The sequence below is a fragment of the Panthera tigris genome, chromosome B1 (assembly GCF_018350195.1).
Source record: "Panthera tigris isolate Pti1 chromosome B1, P.tigris_Pti1_mat1.1, whole genome shotgun sequence".
Classification (NCBI taxonomy): domain Eukaryota; kingdom Metazoa; phylum Chordata; class Mammalia; order Carnivora; family Felidae; genus Panthera; species Panthera tigris.
This window is the reverse complement of record NC_056663.1, coordinates 65748185-65771020: the sequence shown is the minus strand read 5'-3', so window position 1 is coordinate 65771020 and position 22836 is coordinate 65748185. Positions and strand designations below refer to the sequence as shown.

The window sequence follows — 22836 nt, the reverse complement described above, 5'->3', positions numbered from 1 at the left end:
TCAGGATGCCATTTATATATGAAGTTCAAAAGGAATACTAATTTATGGCAAAAAATATGGAATAGTGGTTATCTTCAGAAGATGGCATTAATTAGAACTCTTAAAAGGAAACTCCTGGACTGCAAAAAAAAATTTGTATCATAATGTAAGTGGAGGCACTGCAAATATGTACATACTTAAAAATGTATTTAAATTTAAGGTGATGATCTACATGCTTCGCTGTATCTAAGTTATCTCAATTAAAAAATTTAAAATTGGTGTACTTTGATTTTTTATTTAATAATACAGCCTAGTTGCTGACAGCAGTATTTCAAAGAATGGGGATTACACACAGCATGAGATTTAAGGAAAATAAAAAACAAATTTGAAAAGATACATGTATCATAACTATTATACTATAACATCAAGATTATTTCTAGAAAAAAACAAACCTAAAATAGACACTGATAAAAAAAGAGAAAAGATGGACTTATAACACTTCGTTGTTTTTAACTATAAAAGGATGGTAAGCCGGATCTTTTTTTTTTTTTAATTTTTTTTTAACGTTTATTTATTTTTGAGACAGAGAGACACAGAGCATGAATGGGGGAGGGTCAGAGAGAGGGAGAGACACAGAATCTGAAACAGGCTCTAGGCTCTGAGAGGTCAGCACAGAGCAGGACGCGGAGATTGAACTCACTGACCCTGAGATCATGACCTGAGCTGAAGTCGGCCGCTTAACCCACTGAGCCACCCAGGCGCCCAAGCCAGATCTCTAATATCGTTAGTTTCAAGAGAGTCAAAGTCGGCTGATGTGTATAGTAACAATTAATTCTAAAGCTACTAGAGCATAGTTTCACAAATTGTGTTTCTTAGAATACCAGAAGGTGTTGAAAATTTTCTATAGTCCATTTAGTTGGGAAATTCTAGGTTAAGCAAAGTTTAGAATATTTCTCAGACTTGAATATGCTCTTGTGCATTGTGTATTTCCACAGAAGCACACTCTGCAGTTCTCTCCAAATAACTTGGTCATTAGAATCCATTTTCAGCAGAACATTTCACAGAAATAATGTTCTCAGGGGCAATGAATACAGACTTCTGGGAGGTGAATAAGCAACTTTATTATATCAATCAAAAGGAAAAATCATAAGATCTTAAGGAACAGTTTTCCAAAAAGAGGGACACTAGACACAACAACAGGGCTTGAACTATAGCACAAGGTCAATTCTATTTGTGTTTAAAAGGCTGCTTTTTAGCATAATAATGAACTTAAACAATGGCTATGATTCTTCAGGAAGAAATAAAAATTTGGGGTTTTTTTGTCTTTTTTTTGAGAACACATAGTTATTTGGCATATCAAGTTTTGAAGACAAAGTTTTAGAAGCTGAAAATCTAGTACAATTGGTAAAAATATGCTTGTGCCAGTTATATTTGTACATACAATACACATACATGCTGCATGTGTATAATTGATGATAGTTTTTTAAACAAAAATATCAGAAAAATGTGTTAATGGGTAGGATCTCTAATCTACCCTTTGTTAGGAGATCAGGGTATTATTGCAAATCTATCACTACCTGATATTCGCATCTTGGGCATGTAACAGTTAAGACCTGAATTTTACACTAGCAAAAATGAAGATACTGGACTTGTAGACAAAGAAGATACATCTACCTTTCACTTTCAGTGATGCCTTTGTAATGGCTGTGTAAGTTAATACGAATGTTTTTCAAAATATTTAATTTTCTCTCCTGGAAAAACCTTTTAAAGTTGTCTTCAATTTTTTAAAAAAATATATATTTGGTTTTAGCTCATCTACATCCTTTGGGGACAAATTTGAGTTCTGGAAGTAGCTGAATCATTTGAAACCATAATTCACAAAATCACTAAGTAATCAAGGCCATCCATTTCTATATTTAATTTGCATTAAGCAACAAATTTTATCCAAATGAATCTTATTATGACTCAAAATAAAAAAAATCAGAAATGCTCTACGTGAAATGGGAGTAGAATAAAGAGAGCTTTCTGCTCATCTTGGTGTTTGCCTTCCATTTTCATGTATTATTTCTTGGTCACATCCATGTAACTGTAACCTAAGCATAAAATGGACTGGAAACTAGTAATCTGGTATAGTCATTCAGAGATATACACATACTCTTTCCCTAAGTATCTCTAATACCTGATTAAAACATGTTCTTCATTCAAAGGAAAGAAATAGTTCTGTGGACAAGCACTGTAGGCATTTTTTTCAATATAATATTGCTTAAGCATAAACAAGCTTAATAAGAGTTATAAAATTCAGGAAATAAAAACAAATAAAAGAAGAAAGCCCATCTCACTATTGGCAGATGATATGACACTCTATATAGAAAACCAGAAAGAATACACCAAAAAACTGCTAGAACTGACAAACACAATAAAGTGGCAGGATACAAAGCCAATATACAGAAATTTGTGGATTTCTATACACGAATAATGAAGCAGCAGAAAGAAAAAATAAGGAATTGATCTCATTTACGATTGTACCAAAAACAATAAGACACCCAGAAATAACCTTACCAAAGAGGTGAAAGACCTGTACTCTGAAAACTATAAAACACTGGTGAAAGAAATCTAAAAGGACACAAAGAAATGGAAGGCCATTCCATTTCATTGACTAGGAGAACAAATATTGTTAAAATGTCTAAACTACTCAAAGCAATCTACACATTAAATTTAATCTATATCAAAATACCAAGAGCGTTTTTCACAGATCCAGAATGAATAATCCTAAAATTTTTATGGAACCACAAAAGACTCCAAATAGCCAAAGCAACCTTAAAAAAGAAAACCAAAGCATCATCATCCTCCAGCCTCCGCATCCTCCACATTTCTTTCCATCCTCCACAATTTCTATCCTCCACATACACCATCGTCCATAATTCCAGACTTCAAGTTATATTACAAAGCTGTAGTGATCAAAATAGTATGGTACTGGCACAAAACAGGCATACAGATCAATGGAACAGAATAGAAAACCCAGGCATGAACCCAAACTATATGATCCATTAATCTTTGATAAAGAAGGGAAGAATATCCAATAAGAAAAATACGGTATCTTCAGCAAATCATATTGGGAAACTGGACAGCAACATTCAAAAGAATTAACCTGGAGCACTTTCTTATACCATATTCAAAAATATATTCAAACAGACTGAACCTAGGGGGCTCAGTCTGTTAAGCGTCCAACTTTGGCTCAGGTCATAATCTCAACACTTGGTGAGTTTGAGCTCTGCATTGGGCTCTCTGCTGTCAGCACAGAGCTTGCTTCAGATACTCTGTCCCTCTCCCCTCCACACCTCCCCTACTCACTCTCTCTCTAAAAATTAAATAAACACATTTAAAATATATATTGTAAAATGGATTTAAAGACCTATATGTGGCACCTGAAACAACAAAAATCCTAGAGGAGAACACAGACAGTAACCTCTTTGACATCAACCATAGCAACTTCTTTTTAGATATGTCTCCTGAAGCAAGGGAAACAAAAGCAAAAATAAATTATTGGGACTTTGTAAACATAAAAAGCTTTTACACAGTGAAGGAAGCACTCAACAAAACTAAAAACAAAACCAACCTGTAGAATGGGAGAAATGTCATTTGCAAATGTCATTTTTGATAAAGAATATCCAAAATATATAAAGAACTTATAAAACTCAAACCCAAAAAAACAAATAATCCAGTTAAAAAATGGGCAGAAGACATGAATGGACATTTTTTTTCCCCAAGAGGACATACAAATGGCCAACAAACATGAGAAAAGATGTTCAACATCACTCATCATCAGGGAAATGCAAATCAAAACTACAATGAGATATCATCTCACAACTGTCAGAATGTCTAAAATCAACAACACAGGAAACAACAGATGTTGGTGATGTAGAGAAAAATGGAACTCTCTTACACTGTTGGTGGGAATGCAAACTGGTGCAGCCACTCTGGAAAACAGTATGGAGTTTCCTCAAAAAGTTAAAAATAGAACTATCCTACCATCCAGTAAATACCTACTAGGTATTTACCCAAAGAATACAAAAAATACTAATTCAAATGGATACATGAACCTTCATGTTTTATAGCAGCATTATCTACAATAACTAAATTATGAAAACAGCCCAAGTGTCCATCAATGGATGAATAGATAAAGAAGAGGTGATCTCTCTCTCTCTCTCTCTCTCTCTCTCTCTCTGTCTCTCTCTCTCTGTCTTGAGAGAAATGTTATGCTAAGTGAAGTAAGTCAGAGAAAGACAAATACCATATGATTTCACTCATGTGGAATCTAAGAAACAAAATAATAACCAAAGGAAAAAAAAAGGAAAACAACCCAAGAGATTCTTAACTATAGAGAACACATGGATGGTTACCAGAGGGGAGGTGGGTGACAGGATGGGTTAAGTTGGTGATGGGGATTAAAGAATGCACTTGTTTTGATGAGCACTGGGTGTGTATAGAATTGTTGAATCACTATATTGTACACCTGAAACAAATATTACACTGAGTGTTAACTAAGTAGAATTTAAATAGAAATTTAAAAAATAAAAATTATAAAATTTATTAATATATACTTCTTAAATATCTATAAACCCTCAATAAATTTAGAGAATAAATACAAAAATTTTAAAAAGTCCAAAATATTCGATTAGTGAAACAGAATTGATACAATTAGTGATATATTATTGACGCTATATCAACACTTGCTATATATCTATGGTACTGATAGGAACATAGAACAGGGTAGCGTTAAATATCTTTTACTTTCTTATTCTTCAAAGATGAAATGAAACTTCATTTTAAGACTTGTTAAAATTCTAATATAATGTCATAAAGCAAGAGACATTTTCTCATTATAATAGTTATATGTCCTTTTATTCTTTCTTTTCCTAACTGGAGTTTTAATTCCTTCTCATCAATGTTATTTCTGCCATTTCTGGTTTGCGTATTGTTAATCTCACAGAAGTGAGTTATAGAGATGATATACTAGGGAAATACTGTTTTTGATCTTAAATTGGGTGTGATTGATTAACTATAGTGGCTCATAAAATAAGTGCAATAGATGAATTCCTAAATTTGTTAACAATGAAACATGAGTGAAATAAATATATTTTGAATTATATATATTATCATATATTATAACATACATTGATGTATAATTATGCAGTGTATATAATCCTAAATATAAATAGATATAAGACTGTCCAAAGGTAGACTCTTTTTACTGACTTCACATTGCTTTTTATGAAATCACACTAAAGGCTGTAACAGTAGATCTATCTAGTTTAAAATTTTACAATGATATAAATATTTTTTTAATTTTTTTTAACATTTATTTATTTTTGAGACAGAGAGAGACAGAGCATGAATGGGGAAGGGTCAGAGAGAGGGAGACACAGAATCTGAAACAGGCTCCAGGCTCTGAGCTTTCAGCACAGAGCCTGACGCGGGGCTCAAACCCACGGACCGTGAGATCATGACCTGAGCCGAAGTCGGCCGCTTAACCGACTGAGCCACCCAGGCGCCCCTATATAAATATTTTGATAAAGCAATTATATTTTCTTTGAAGTATTGAGAGAATGTAAAATACTTCAACAACTGAAAATAAAAACAATATTACAAAAAATGGGCAAAAAATTTTGGACACTTCACAAAACAAAATTTATGAATAGTACACAAATGAAAAAATTCTCAATGTCACCACCAGTCATCAAAAAAATATTAAAACTACAATAAATACCATTGTTCAGAATGACTAAAATAAAAATTAAGACCAGGGAACATAAAAAGTTGTCTTGAATGTAGAGTAGCTACAAATTTTACATTATTGTTGAGAATATAAAATTGTGTATCATTAGAAGTTCTGGTGGTTTCTTTTTAAAGGAAAAGTATCCAACTTACAAACCAGCAATCCACTGCTAACACTTATTAACTATTAGCCCAAGGAAAATGAAAATATATAACCAAACATACTTGTACAAGAATGTTCAAAGACACTTTATTTATAAGAGTTACAACCAGGTTTCCATCAACAGAAAATATATAAAAAAACAAAAAAATTAAATGCTGTGATATATTCATATGGTAAAATATTACTCAGAAATGAAAGGGAATGTACTATTAAGAGACAATAACATAAGTGAATCTCAATACATTATTTTGAGTAAAACAAGTATTAAACAAATCTGCATATATAGTATGATCCCATTTACAAGGATTTTAGAACAGATAAAACTATACTATGGTGAATAATATCAGAGCACTAGTGGCCTCAGAAAGAATGAGGAGGGCAGCAGAGATTGACAGGAAGAGGCATAAGGCAACTTTCTTGGGGACAGATGATGATTTTCAGTATCTTGATATAATTGGTTTTTATTATTATTTTAATATGAAATTTATTGTCAAATTGGTTTCCATACAACACCCAGTGCTCATACCAAAAGGTGCCCTTCTCAATGCCCATCACCCACTTTCCTTTGCTTCATACCCCCCATCAACCTTCAGATTGTTCTCAGTTTTTAAGTCTTTTATGATTTGGCTCCCTCCCTCTCTAATTTTTCTTTTTTTTCTTTCCCTTCCCCCATGGTCTTCTGTTATGTTTCTCAGGATCCACATAAGAGTGAAAACATAGGGTATCTGTCTTTCTCTGTATGACTAATTTCACTTAGCATAATACACTCCAGTTCCATCTATGTTGCTGCAAATGGCATGATTTAATTCTTTTTCATTGCCATGTAGTATTCCATCGTATATATAAACCACAACTTATTTATCCATTCAAGAGTTGATGGACATTTAGGCTCTTTCCATAATTTGGCTATTGTTGAGAGTGGTCCTATAAACATTGGGGTACAAGTGCCCCTATGCATCAGCACTCCTGTTTCCCTTGGGTAAATTTCTAGCAGTGCTATTCCTGGGTCATAGGGTAGATCTATTTTTAATTTTTTTGAGGAACCTACACACTGTTTTCCAGAGCGGCTGCACCAGTTTGCATTCCCACCAACATTACAAGAGTTTCCCGTTTTTCCACATCCTCTCCAGCATCTATAGTCTCCTGATTTGTCCATTTTAGCCACTCTGACTGGCATAAGGTGGTATCTCAGTGTGGTTTTTATTTGTGTTTCCCTGATGAGGAAACATCTTTTCATGTGCCCGTTGAGCCATCTTTTCATGTTGAGCATCTTTTCATGTGCCCGTTGGCCATCTGGATGTCTTCTTTAGAGAAGTGTCTATTCATGTCTTATGCCCATTTCTTCACTGGATTATTTGTTTTTCAGGTGTGGAGTTTGTGGAGTTCTTTATAGATATTGCATACTAGCCCTTTGTCTGATATGTCATTTGCAAATATCTTTTTCCATTCCGTTGGTTGCCTTTTAGTTTTGTTAATTGTTTCCTTTGCAGTGCAGAAGCTTTTTATCTTCATGAGGTCCCAATACTTCATTTTTGCTTTTAATTCCCTTTCCTTTGGAGATGTGTCAAGTAAGAAATTGCTGCAGCTGAGGTCAGAGAGTTTTTTTCCTGCTTTTTCCTCTAGGCTTTTGTTGGTTTCTTGTCTCACATTCAAGTCCTTCACCCATTTTGACTTTATTTTTGTGAATGGTGTAAGAAAGTGGTCTAGTTTCATCCTTCTGCATGTGGTTGTCCAGTTCTCCCAGCACCATTTGTTAAAGAGACTGTCTTTTTTCCTTTGGATATTCTTTCCTGCTTTGTCAAAGATTAGTTGACCATACTTTTGTGGGTCCAATTCTGGAGTCTCTATTCTATTCTACTGGTCTATGTGTTTGTTTTTGTGCCAATTCCATGCTGTCTTGATGATTACAGCTTTGTAGTAGAGGCTAAAGTCTGGGATTGTGATGCCTCCCACTTTGGTCGTCTTCTTCAATATTACTTTGGCTATTCAGGGTCGTTTGTGGTTTCCATACAAATTTTAGGATGGCTTGTTCTAGCTTCGAGAAGACTGCTGGTGCAATTTTGATTGGGATTGCATTGAATGTGTAGATAGCTTTGGGTGGTATTGACACTTTAACAATATTTATTATCCCAATCCCTAAGCACGGAATGTATTTCCATTTCTTTGTATCTTTTTTCAATTTCCTTCATAAGCTTTCTATAGTTTTCAGCATACAGATCTTTTACATCTTTGGTTAGGTTTATTCCTAGATATTTTATGCTTCTTGGTGCAGTTGTGAATGGGATCAGTTTCTTTATTTGTCTTTCCGTTGCTTCATTATTAGTGTATAAGAATACAACTGATTTCTATACATTGATTTTGTATCCTGCGACTTTGCTGAATTCATGTATCAGTTCTAGCAGATGTTTGGTGGAGTCTATTGGGTTTTCATGTATAATATCATGTCATCTGCAAAAAGTGAAAGTTTGACTTCATCTTTGCCAATTTTGATGCCTTTGATTTCCTTGTGTTGTCTGATTGCTGATGCTAGAACTTCCAAAACTATGTTAAACAACAGTGGTGAGAGTGGACATCCCTGTCGTGTTCCTGATCTTAGGGGTGAAGCTCTCAGTTCTTCCCCATTGGGGATAATATTAGCTGTGGGCTTTTCATAAGTGGCTTTTATGACGTTTACGTATGTTCCCTCTATGCGGACAATCTTGAGGGTTTTTATTAAGAAAGGATGCTGAATTTTGTCAAATGCTTTTACTGCATCGATAGACAGGATCATATGGTTCTTATCTTTTCTTTTATTAATGTGATGTATCACACATGTGAATGTTGAACCAGCCCTGCAGCCCAAGAATGAATCCCACTTCATCATGGTGAATAATTCTTTTTATATGCTGTTGAATTCGATTTGCTACTATCTTATTGAGAATTTTTGCACCCATATTCATCAGGGATATTGGCCTGTAGTTCTCTTTTTTTGCTGGGTCTCTGTCTGGTTTGGGAATCAAAATAATCCTGGCTTCATAGAATGAGTCTGGAAGTTTTATTTCCCTTTCTATTTTTTGGAACACCTTGAGAAGGATAGGTATTATCTCTGCTTTAAATGTCTGGTAGAATTCCCCCGGGAGGCTATCTGGTCCTGGACTCTGATTTGTTGGGAGATTTTTGATAACTGATTCAATTTCTTTGCTGGTTATTGGTCTGTTCAAGTTTTTTATTTCTTCCTGTTTGAGTTTGGGAAGTGTGTGGGTGCTTACGAATTTGTCCATTTCTTCCAGGTTGTCCAGTTTGTTGGCATATAATTTTTCATAGTATTCCCTGATAATTGCTTGTATTTCTGAGGGATTGGTTGTAATAATTCCATTTTCATTCATGATTTTATCTATTTGGGTAATCTCCCTTTTATTTTTCAGAAGCCTGGCTAGAGGTTTATCAATTTTGTTTATTTTTTTCAAAAAACCAACTCTTGGTTTCATTGATTTGCTCTACTGTTTTTTTAGATTCTATATTGTTTATTTCTGCTCTGATCTTTATTATTTCTCTTCTTCACCTGGGTTTGGGGTGTGTTTGTTGTTCTGCTTCTATTTCCTTTAGGTGTGCTGTTAGATTTTGTATTTGGGATTTTTCTTGTTCCTTGACATAGGCCTAGATTGCAATGTATTTTCCTCTTAATACTGCCTTTGCTGCATACCAAAGCATTTGGATTGTTGTATTTTCATTTTCATTTGTTTCCACACAGTTTTTAATTTCTTCTCTAATTGTCTGGAAAACCCATTCATTCTTTAGTGGGTATTCTTTAACCTCCAAGCTTTTAGAGGTTTTCCAGACTTTTTCCTGTGGTTGATTTCAAGTTTCATAGCATTTTGGACTGAAAGTGTGCATGGTATGATCTCAATTTTTGTATACTTATGAAGGGCTGTTTTGTGACCCAGTATGTGATCTATCTTGGAGAATGTTCCATGTACACTTGAGAAGAAAGTATATTCTGTTGCTTTGGGATGCAGAGTTCTAAATATATCTGTCAAGTCCATCTAATCCAATGTATCATTCAGGGCCCTTGTTTATTGATCCTATGTCTAGATGATCTATCCATTGTTGTAAGTGGAATATTAAAGTCCCCTGCAATTACCACATTCTTATCAATAAGGTTGCTTATGTTTGTGAGTAATTGTTTTATATATTTGGGGGCTCCCGTATTCAGTGTATAGACATTTATAATTGTTAGCTCTTCCTGATGGATAGACCCTGTAATTATTATGTAATGCCCTTCTTCATCTCTTGTTACAGCCTTTAATTTAAAATCTAGTGTGTCTGATATAAGTATGGCTACTCCAGCTTTCTTTTGACTTCCAGTAGCATGATAGATAGTTCTCCATCCCCTCACTTTCAATCTGAAGATGTCCTCAGGCCCAAAATGAGTCTCTTGTAGACAGCAAATAGATGGGTCTTGTTTTTTTTTATCCATTCTGATACCCTATGCCTTTTGGTTGGAGCATTTAGTCCATTTACATTCAGTGTTATTATAGAAAGTTATGGGTTTAGAGTCATTGTGATGTCTGTAGGTTTCATGCTTGTAGTGATGTTTCTGGTCCTTTGTGGTCCTTGCAACATTTCACTCACAGAATCCCCCTTATGATCTCTTGTAGCGCTGGTTTAGTGGTGATGAATTCCTTCAGTTTTTGTTTGTTTGGCAAGACCTTTATCTCTCCTTCTATTCTAAATGACAGACTTGCTGGATAAAGGATTCTCAGCTGCATATTTTTCCTGTTCATCACATTGAAGATTTCCTGACATTCCTTTCTGGCCTGCCAAGTTTCAGTAGATAGGTCTTCCACTACTCTTAAGGGTCTACCTTTGTAAGTTAGAGCTTGTTTTTCCCTAGCTGCTTTCAGAATTCTCTCTTTATCCTTGTATTTTGCCAGTTTCACTATGATATGTCGTGCAGAAGATTGATTCAAGTTACGTCTGAAGGGAGTTCTCTGTGCCTCTTGGATTTCAATGCCTTTTTCCTTCCCCAGATCAGGGAAGTTCTCAGCTATGATTTGTTCAAGTACATCTTCAGCCCCTTTCTCTCTTCTTCTTCTTCTGGAATTCCTATGATACGGATATTGTTCCATTTGATTGCATCACTTAGTTCTCTAATTCTCCCCTTATACTACTGGATTTTTTATCTTTTTCTCAGATTTCTCTTTTTCCATAATTTTATCTTCTAATTCACCTATTCTCTCCTCTGCTTCTTCAATCCATGCAATGGCCGCCTCCATTTTATTTTCCACCTCATTTATAGCATTTTTTAGTTCCTCATGACTATTTTTTAGTTCCTTGATCTCTGTAGCAATAGAGTCTCTGCTGTCCTCTATGCTTTTTTCAAGTCCAGCGATTAATTTTATGACTATTATTCTGAATTTTTGTTCTGTTATATTGTTTAAATCAGTTTTGATCAATTCGTTAGTTGTCGCTACTTCCTGGAGTTTCTTTTGAGGAGAATTCTTCCATTTCGTCATTTTGGGTAGTCCCTGTGGTAGCTCCAAACTGCAGGGCACTTCTCCTGTGTTGTCCAGAGTAACTGTGTTGGTGGGCGGGGCCGCAGGCAGACCCGATGTCTGTCCCCAGCCCACTGCTGGGGCCACAGTCAGCCTGGTGTGTACCTTATCTTCCCCTCTCCCAGGGGCAGGACTCACTGTGGAGTGGTGTGGCCCCTGTCTGGGCTACTTGCACACTGCCAGGCTTGTGGTGCTGCTCTGATGGGATAGGACATATTAGCCAGTGTGGATCCACAAGGTGAACAGGGGTGGGAGGGGCAGTCTTAGCTTGCTTTGCCTTTGGTGGTCCCTTGCAGGAGGGGACCTGCAGCACTGGGAGAGAGGCAGGCCCGTCAGAGGGATTGATCCACAGAAGCACAGTGCTAGGCGTTTGCAAGGTGCAAGAAAGTTCAGTGACGGGAACTGGTTCCCTTTGGAATTTCAGCTGGGGGATGTGAGAGGGAAATGGCACTTGCCAGTGCCTTTGTTCTCCCACCGAGCTCTCCTTCTGGGGCTCAACAACAGTCCCTCCCAGTCCTATTGCCCTCCCTGCTCTCCGAGAACAGAGCTGTTGACTTTTAACATTCCAGATATTAAGTCCCACTGGCTGTCAGAACTCAGGGAGTCTGGTCCCTCTGCTTTTGCAAGCCAGACTCTGGGGCTCTGCCTTGCAGGGTGGGCTGCCCTTCCACCACCCCGGCTCCCTCCTGCCAGTCCCTGTAGCGCGCACTGCCTCTCTGCCCTTCCAACCCTCTTCCGTGGGTCTCTTGTCTATGCTTGGCCCTGGAGAGTCCGTTCTGCTAGTCTTCTGGCATTTTTCTGGGTTATTTAGGCAGATGTGGATGGAATCTAAGTGATCAGCAGGATGAAGTGAGCCCATTGGCCTCCTATGCCACCATCTTCCCCGAAATAATTGAGTTTTGAATTTTTTTAATGTTTATTTTTGAGAGAAAGAGTTGAGTGGCAGAGAGAAAGGCAGACAGAGGATCTGAAGGGGGCTCTGTTACAGGGCTTAAACCCACGAATGGGACATCATGACCTGAGTCGAAGTCTGATGCTCAACTGTCTGAGCCACCCAGGTGCCCCATGTATTTTGGTATTTATTGCAGATGTGCACACATTTGTCAAAATTCAAAGAATAAAAACATAAGAGCAGACCTTTCCATTGTGTATAAAATGTCATCTCAAAAGAAAAAAAATCTCTAAATAAATATTTAACTCTAATTAATGATATGTACTAAAGTATTTAAGACAGAAAAGTGTACTGTCTATAATTTGAAATAAATAAAAAATATGGTAGATTAATAAATTAAAAGAGGAATGGAGATACACACAAACATATACACATATATGTGAAAATCAAGCATAAGAAAATATTTGTCTAGGTTTTGGTTACATGAACATTCACTGTAAAGTTCATTCAAATTTGCTGTATATTTAAAATTTAAAAGAAATAAAATATAAATTTGAAAGAAATACAATATAAGCGATTAAACCTTTACACAATTAAGAGAATGTTTACATCACTTCAAATAATATATTTTAAAATTTTATATTTGTTTACTTATTTGAATATCGTCAGAACACTCGTTTTTGTGACGTCTTTATAAAAGATTTATATAAATCTAAATGGCAAAATATCCAGCAGAAGGTTGATAGTGGAGGAGGGGTGCACAGGTGTGATGCCAAGAGGAATATGGGCACTCTGAACTTGGGCTCACTTTGGTTGTTAACCTAAAACTGCACTGAAAATAGTAGTAAGCATAACATATAGAGTTACTGAATCACTATGTTGTACACCTGAAACTAAGATAACATTGCATGTCAACTATACTCAAATAAAAAAAAATTAAAAAGAAATTACCTTGGAAAAACAAATTTTAAAAAAGCCTGTTAAGAAAATTGAGAAAGACTAAAAGAGGCAAAAACAAAACCACATTGCCAGGATTTCTGATAGAATATATAAGCAAACTTTTGACAGAATGTTTAATACTTTTAATGTTTATTATTTATTTTTGAGAGAGACAGAGACAGAGCATGAGCGGGGAAGAGAGAGAGAGAGAGAGAGGGCGACACAGAATCCAAAGCAGGCTCCAGGCTCTGAGCTGTTAGCACAGAGCCTGACACGGGGCTCAAACCCACGAACCTTGAGACTATGACCTGAGCTGAAGTCTGACCGTTAACCAACTGAGCCACCCAGAAGCCCCTGACAGAATGTTTAAAATAGAATTTTTATGTTGTCAAATATCTCTACCAATTGTTAGTGTAATGACTGACAACCCCATCTCTGAATGGGCTGTTTGTTTAACCCACACAACTGATAAACTCACAATCACTTTCAGACAGCCTGGTGACTAGTTCAACAACTTAACTAAGCATGTTTTTTCTAGTGCCTAGCCCAGCAAATATGCTGTAGACTACTAAATTTCCTGTAGACTACTCTCTATGAAGCAAACTTGGCACTGGATCTCCCTGAGGGCCAGTTCCCTTGCTATATATTAAATAAGGTCTTTTATTGTATTTTCAACCCACTCATTTGAGAGGTTTACTTCACCAATGATCACAGGCATACCAGCAAGTGTATTTAAGAACTTAATTTGAAGCATTTTGTTCAGCAGCTACTTAATAAATGTGTGTTGATATAATGAGTGAATGCATATTTTTGCTGATGAAAACCTGGACTTGAGTGTTAAAGGAAAAGAAAACTGTTTTGGAAGTTGGAAAATCTGGATTCTAACATTAGCCAAGCAACACCCACCTGTGTGATCCTCAACAAAGAAATTTTCCTCTCAGGTCCTTGGCTTTATATATATTTTTAAATGGATTGAATATTTTCTACTATTTTGTGGCTCTAAAAACCTAACTCTCAGCTCATACATAGGGAACTGATGCCTGAAATAAACAGTGAGTAATATTAGTTAAAAGTAATACCACACACTCATTTGTGGTTCATATACCATAGGGTGTTTATCTTTTAAACATGCTGAATATCAAGCTCATGAATCAGGATATTTCCTTTCATTTATAATACAGAGGTGTGGTAATTGAATTCACAATAGAATTTTAATAATTGAAGATGTACAAAACAACTTATAATTAATTTACACATTAAAGTGGTGAATGCAAATGCTATCATGCAATATATTAATATTAATGATCAGATAAAGGCATTTCTACTTCATTCACCTTTAACTCACGACCTGTTAACTCACAATCCTTTTTCCTACATCTACAGTGTAGCATATCCACATTGAACCCTGTTATAAACAACATACCTATATTTTGTTTTTTGAATATAAAGTAGCATAATGTGCTTAATTAGCAAATAATAAGGATGTGTTAATAGGTGGATTTTCTATCAAGCTAATATGATGTAGTACTCTCCTCGCCACAGAAATGGTGAGAAAAGACAACCAGATCTAAACATAAGAAGGCTTTGGAAGTCAACCTAAAGAAAATGAACAGTAATGACAAACTTATTTCATTGTACGTAGGTCCTAATATTTTGGTATTTGTTGATTAGTAAACGAATCAATGACTGTTAGAAAAACAGGGGTAAAACCATTTTTTAACTATCAGGATAATTTTTCAAATCATTGCATTGGAGGAAGCACTGTGACTCAAATCACATGAAAATCCATATTGGGATGGTAGAAAACATGATATGTGCCCAAGGCTGATACATAAGTAGTTTTCTGGAATTCTCACAAGCTTGGCTTTAATGTACTATATAAATTTGACTTTATTTGCCTACTTTGTTATACTTTGTGAATAGATGTAAATAGAATGCTAAAACATCATATTTTTAACGTTTCAAAACTTTAAATCTTCAATGCAAAGTAGCTCCAGCCTTTCAAGTTATAGCTACTTTTAAAGGTTTACAAAAAATAGTTTAATGTAGAGTCAGAGAACTGTAAAGGAGCATCCTGTTTTGCCTACCACCTTACACATCTATAATAACAGTACTGCTTTGAGAATTCATTCTTGAAGGGATAAAATGACAATTTTCTGTAGCAGGTCTTCACCTTGAGAATTTTAAAAGTTAGATATATCCCTTTCTTGACTTAGTTTTGTTAGGCAGAATGATTAAGTCCACTGCATGCCAATTTTCCCCAGTTTATCAAATATACCCTGGTTTGATGGAACAAACATGCAAGCAACACATCCAAAGGTGAGAAAACTATTTCTCTCCCCTTAGAGTTCCAGAAAGGACAAAGTTAACCAGGTAAAAGGTAAGACGATCCTATAACCACATACTGGGTGTTCACATCAACTTGGAAACACACACAGAATTAATTTTGGCTTTAGATATACCTGATGGCAATTCTAACTTCCTGTTAAATGTGGTGCTCTCCATATGCATTGAGAGAAAATCTTCCATGGCCCCTCATGTACTGAGGCGTCATGTACAGAGACACTGAGCCATTTGCTCTGGACTATCTTGCCAGGGATATTTGGATAGAAAACTGTCTTGAAACATAGAGGTAACATCTCTCACTGGAGCAAAGAGAAAGTGTATTTATAGCCTTAGAAGAGTTTGTATGTCCATTCACAGAGAAGGGCAGGAATACTTGCCGTCAGAGTAATAAAGGTCATGTTTTTCTCTGATACAAAGAAAAGGCAGGCTTATGGGCCATACAATAGACATGGTGTCCTTCAACTCACATATCTTCTCATGTAGCATTCTCTGTGATATATGCTCGTTTAACCTGGTCCGGGAACTAGCTCAGTTAATACTGGAATTTCATTTCTCAGAAATAAAATTCCAAAAATGTTCCTATTTTTCAAACATAATTTACTTGACTAGAAAAAATCTGTGATTTATTAATAATATTCGGCCATTATGATGTATATGGCATAAATAGTTCGATTTATATATTACTTAGTGCAGTCTTTAATATTTAGTTGATTATTTGACCAGTACACCCTCACTCCCTTCATTGCCACCATTTGCTGCTCTTATCTACTGTGCTGATTTGCTTTCTGACCTCTGCAGAATATATTAACGTTTTAAGATCCTTCTGTTGAACATGCTACAAGCAGTCAGATATTTCAGATGGAATGGAACAATTTTTCCTCAGTCAGGAAATAATGCTGCCAGGTTTGCCTGAAGGTTTCCAGCCTCTAAGCAGTCATGGTTTTGATGAGCTTTTTAATGTTTGTTTCCTGCCCTAGAGTTCTCTCCTACTACTCTCACCAATCCACAGCTACTATTCTTTAATACCAAAGAAAAAACTCATCTCCCACAAATGACATCTTTGAAGTATTCTGTAAAATGGTGCATAGCAACACTCTATGGATGTATTAAATTATGCTAACTCTGTCCATTTATATAGTAACTACTCTCATAGACAAACATTTTGATTTAGAAGGTAAAGGAATCATAAACCCCTTTTGGTTTGCAGGAGTAGTTCTGTACCATTAAGTTGGACATAGCATTCTCTGGTCACATAAGGATGTAAGAATTTTAAGGTCTTTAAGTGGCACCACTAGGTATACTCAAAGAACACTCCTGTTGTCCTCATAACGTCTTCCTTCAAGCCTGACTTTGATTATTAGCAGCAGCAAATGATGCAGCAATGTGATCAGCGCTATAGGTAAGAAAAGGGATGTAAGGTATAGTTCTGTTCCTAACAGGATTTACAACCAACCAATTAGAGTATATGACAATATGCCAAAATATTAGGACACACATGTTAAGGGTTGTAAATACAATAGGAAATTATACTATGATGGGAAATTATGACCCAGAAAGAAGTAGCGACAAGAAAGAAATAGAGAAAAGAGAGTAAGAAAAATCCAAAGAATGGAAATAAAATAAGAAACCAGGATGGTACAGACAAAGGAACCCAGGATTTCTGATTAGGTGATAAGAGTTTAAGTTCTAGTTCTGTCCTTATTGGTGAGGATAGGCTATGGTCATGCTGATAACAAACAACTCTCAAATCTCAGTGGTTTAAAATGAAAGTGTTTTGTTTTATTTTTTTTTTCTCTCTTTCATTTTACCTTTCAAGACAATCACTAATTACCTGGGTGTTTTACTCCTCCTAGTTATTTAGATACTTGGGATGATTAAGCAACCACTACCTTGAACAGATGCTGTTTGTAATGCTAGAGGAAAAAGAGAGTTCAGGAACATTTTGTAAGTGTAGTCAAATGTTCAGCCCAGATGCATTCCATGGCACTTCTATTAACTCATTGGCCAGAACTACACACACAGTCACATCCAACGACAGAGGGATATAATATCCTACCTTCCTACAATGTGATCAGAATGTGGGGAGAATAGGAAATATATGGCACACAGGTCAAATTACTATAAAAAGTTCTCATTGTGTACTCTGCATTATTTAGTCTCTGTGTATTCAATCCTAAATCCTTTCTCCTAAATTTCTAGGTATGTGACAGTAAAAATTACTATACATTTGTGAATCTAATTTCCTCATCTAAGAAATAATAAAATTCCTTACTGCATATGAATATTCATAATTAAATGACCTAATGTATGGAATAAAGCTACTGAATCCTTACATTTGATGTTTTATAAATGCCTGTTGGATAACACAGCAGTTAAAACACATGATCAGCTCCTTCAGACATACTGTGGACTATAATTAGAATTTCTATAATTAACATGATGAATTTATATGGTATTCATTTTTATCTTGAGACACAGACATAGGTTTTCAATCATATTTATGTGTACATATAGTTATAAATGATAAAAAAATATGTACATACATATTTGTATTTCTATCTACAATGTATTTCTATGTAATCTGACAAATAAGTCACATTTCACTTTTTCTCCCTAACGAGGATTCATTATACAGTTGGCACACAAACATTTGGTAAACATGAGTCCTAAACATAATATTTGTTTAGACTCAAAGTACTGACATCTTTCTGGGGAAAATGTGGAAAATAGCTAATTATATCTCAAGATCTATTTTATCTATTATTTACTTTATAGTTTTTTAGTCAATAAATATATTCAATACAGTGGAGCCTAAACCAAATAGAAAATCTTCTCGTGTGTTCCCTAAGTCTTACAGAAATATAGACATTTATATTCTTTGTGATTTAAATAAAACCATTTTTATTTACAATAAATAATAACAAATAATAGGAAATAACAATAGTAAGTTAATTCATGTATGTTAAAATAATCTATTTTAAACATTTTATTAAGTATTTCTCTGTTGATCTTACTATGATAAATTAATAGAAAAATCATACCTAATTTATTAATAATTATAATAAACTATATAATATAATTATATATACCATATAATATATGATTTCAGCCTTATTCTAGTCAGCAGGTGGAATCATTCATTCCATACATATTTATTAAATGTTGGCCATGTGCCAAATACAATTTTAGGTGCTGTAGGATAGCAAGATGAATAGTGGCTCACATCATGATGGAAGGGAACAATCCAATAAACTAATAAGTAAGTCAAATATACACATACACATATAAAACATATATATTTCTCATATAAATATATATGACAAATGGTGATAAATTCTATAGATGAAAATGTATTTTAAAAGGAGAGATAGAAAATGTCTGTGACTGTAACAGTTTTTAATTATGGTTTGTGAAAGCCTTACCACTAACGTTGCAACTAAGCATAACTGAAATGGGAATCAGTGGAAAAAGGATGGCAGGGCATTTCTGGAATCCAAATAATAATTGATTCAAACAGAAATAAAGTCAGGGTGCCTGGGTGGCTTAGTCGGTTGAGCATCTGACTCTTGATCTCAGCTCAGGTCTTGATCTCAGGGTCGAGTTCAAGCCCCGTGTTGGAGCCTACTTTATATAGATAGATAGATAGATAGATAGATAGATAGATAGATAGATAGACAGACAGACTATAATGAGCTTAATCCTCAAGGTCTTGGGGAAATAAAGACCTTGTATTCCCTGTGGTTGGGTAGGGGTGTTGCTAGTGAGTGGAAAGTACTTGGTGGGGTTTTGGCAGGGACTGGCACAACCTAGGATATTCTTTACTTTTGTCAAGATACACACTTTCACACACACATTCATGAAATCCTTTTATAACTTAATTTTACCTCTGTCCAAAATTGTTGGAAAGTTAGGTATTACTAATATTCTCTGCCATTTTGTTTTTAAATAACAGTAATAATATATTATCTGTAACTATTCAGAGGTAAGACCCATAGAGATGGAAAAGACTGAGAGGTAACTTTGATCATTTGGAGTGATTATCTGTGTTTGTAAAACAGGCTTGACTCACTGTGTTGTTTCTTTTCTTTAAAGGTTTAAATCTCATGGCAATACATGATAAATAATTTATCTTCAATATCCACATTTAATTCAAAATGGTTTATAAAAGTACACTGACACATAAAAACCTGTGGTATTATATTTAGCAGAAGAACAATAAAAACAGCATAGCCATGCATTCTGCTGATCATTTCTCCCCCATGGAGTCAATTAAACAGTATCAATTATACTCATGGCACCAGAATGAAAAGATTAGAAAGGCATAGTTTCCGACCTCAAAACATATAACTCAGGGGAGACAAACGGAAAGATTAAATAATTACTAGTATGTAACAAAATAAGCCAGTACATTGCATTAATAATGTTTTCAGAATATTCATAAAGCAGTTATTATTTCTAAAAATTGGAGTAGGATGAAACTGACAGTCTGTGAGGTAGGGAACACAAATGATAATTGAAAGGTAGCAGAACACGTCCAATTCTCCAGCTGCATTTACCTAGAAACTTATTTCCTTTCACACATGAATAAATTTCAACAATGATTTTTGACATTGAAGTATATTTTCATATTTTACTTATTTTATTTCTTTTCTGGCTATCAAGCTTATACTTCACATTACCCTGGTCAGTTAATATGTTTAATAAATGTATGCATTCATTGAATCCCTTAATGTTTCTATAAAATTGATTTTTCATATATAAAATTAAACTGGTACATCTTTATAAGATTGTTTGGAGATTAAATAAAATATGACATTTAAGAGCTTACCCTATGGTCTGGCACATAAAAATCCAAGTAAAAGTTACCTATTTTATCAAAACGCTGTAATATTATGAAATAATTTTTAGCAAAAATACATGCATGAAAACATACATGTATTTATACAACACAGGTTTGAACTGGGTGGGTCCACTTATACATGATGTTTTAAATAAATGTAGTACAGTAGTATAAATGTAAATTTTCTTTTCCTTCTAATTTTTAAAAATGTTTTTTTCTCTAGCTAACTTTATTGTGAGAATATAGCATATAATTCATATACAATACAAAATCTGTGTTAATCAACTGTTTATGTTATCAGTCAACAGTAGCCTATTAGTATTTAAGATTTGAGGTAGTCAAAAGTTATGCTTAGATTTTTGACTATGCAGGGGTCAGTGCCCCTAACCCCATGTTAAATAACCCCATGTTGTTCAAGGGTCAACTGTACTTATATTTATTTCAAGTGTTTCTTTTAAGACAAGTAACATAAGAAATTTTAAAATATATATTTTCTCCCATAATTATTATTATTATCTGCTTTCTATTAAGACCAAAATGTATTGATTTGATTTGATTTAATCTAATTCGATTAAATTAATTTGATTGGATGAAACTGCTTTAGCATAATGATCTGTTATTAAAATAAAAGCACTAGCTTAATTAATATGAGTATAATATAATTAATATAATTAATTAATTAACATAAGTAATCTATATAATTTATAGTATGTCTAAATATCAACTTATTTTATGTTTGAAAATATTTAACATAAGGAAGTGATGTATTTGCCCAATATAAAATAACATGAATTTTATGAAATTAAAATGTCTAATGATTTCTACAAATTCTAATTCTTTGTCAACCTATATATCTCCAGATGGAATAGATATCCTTTTTTTATTTACTTTTATCGCTAATTAAAAAACATAACACTTATGTTTAGTTTAAAAAGTCCTAAACTTAATATGGAAATGACAGAAACTATCTGATTGATTAGGTTAACAGATTTACTTATTTTTATAAATCCATTACTATGGCCTAATGTAAATTTTAATGATTTTTTTTTCAATAAACCATCTCTATATTTTGTCCATAAATATTTAATTCCCCAAATTATAAATTTCTAAATTAGTCATTTCTCATTTTTAAATGTGCATTTTTATGTGGAAATTTTATTCTGAAGGCATATACTGACATAAGTGCTCCTGAGTGAATAATAAAGCAGACACCTAGTAGTTTAGTTCATAATTGGTAGGCATTGTGTGCAAATTCAGAGTGGTGACTGTACCTTGTGTCGCAATCTTATTAGAGGTTGGTAGGATTTAAGGCCATATCCTGCTTCTTTGGTTGGCCTTCCTTCTGACTCCAGAAAAATGAATCCAAGAACCAAAACAGCTGACCAGCACTTAAACATTCTTATTGCTTTCCACCTGTGAAAATTAGCATTGCAAGTAATCAGAAAATGCATTATATATTTAAAAAATGCATCAAGAAATATTCAATAGTGCATAGAAATCTCCACAGATCTAATCAATACTTGTAGGCAACTGTCAACTGAATCCATAACAGGTAAGCCTCTCCAATTAAAGATTAGGATCCCCTTCATCGTAACAAACAGTTTTTTAAAAAAGTTCTCACTCGTACAGCTTTACACAACATTACATACATAGAAATATAGAAGCCAATCAAAATGTATTGAGGAAAAAAATAATTAAAATCAAGTTGAAAGAAAATGAAAATGAAAAAAAAAAAAAAAAACCCAACTTTAAACCATGGTTAATTTTCTAAGCATCTGTATAGAGTACAATTATCAACATACTTATAAATCTTGAACTCCTCTTTGAGTACATTTGATGAATATCACTTAACTAAAATAATTCACTAGTAAAGACTGCTGACAGTTTGATAAGGCAGTCTTCTATGGTAGGCACTTAATAAACTGAGGTACAACAACAATTAGGCAGACAGTTATATTGAGTTGTGAGTGCATTTTTCCAACACTATCACAAAGAATATTTTCAAAAAATTTCTTCATAAGTGCTTTAAACTCAAAACTATATGAGTCTTTCCACTTCTCTGTGTCTTTGGACACACAAAAGAAATTGTAAAATGGCATAAATTTATTATCATATAACTCTAAGCCCTCTTCCTAACCAACAAATCAATGCTTTGAATTAAACTATATTTCTTTTTATCATTTTCACCAACATATATTTGCACCTAATTTACCCCCCCCAAAAAAAAAAAAAAAAAGAGCTCTTTCTGCTCCTGCCTAATCCATACCATACATCTGACTTCTTGAGAAACTTAACCAAGTATTTAACCATGCTGGTTACTGTTTTCTAAACTGCCCACCCAATTATTAACGTCCATCTTTAAAGATGC

General features: G+C 34.3%; 1 protein-coding gene across 1 annotated transcript in view; it reads right to left on the bottom strand.

The window, feature by feature from the left end:
• FSTL5 (follistatin like 5) overlaps positions 1-22836 on the bottom strand; it is a 791029-nt gene that overhangs the window by 693907 nt on the left and 74286 nt on the right. The window contains exon 2 of the mRNA XM_015538440.2: positions 21740-21881. Within this exon, the coding sequence (XP_015393926.2) occupies positions 21740-21881 (142 nt within the window). The remainder of the gene's footprint in view (positions 1-21739; positions 21882-22836) is intronic.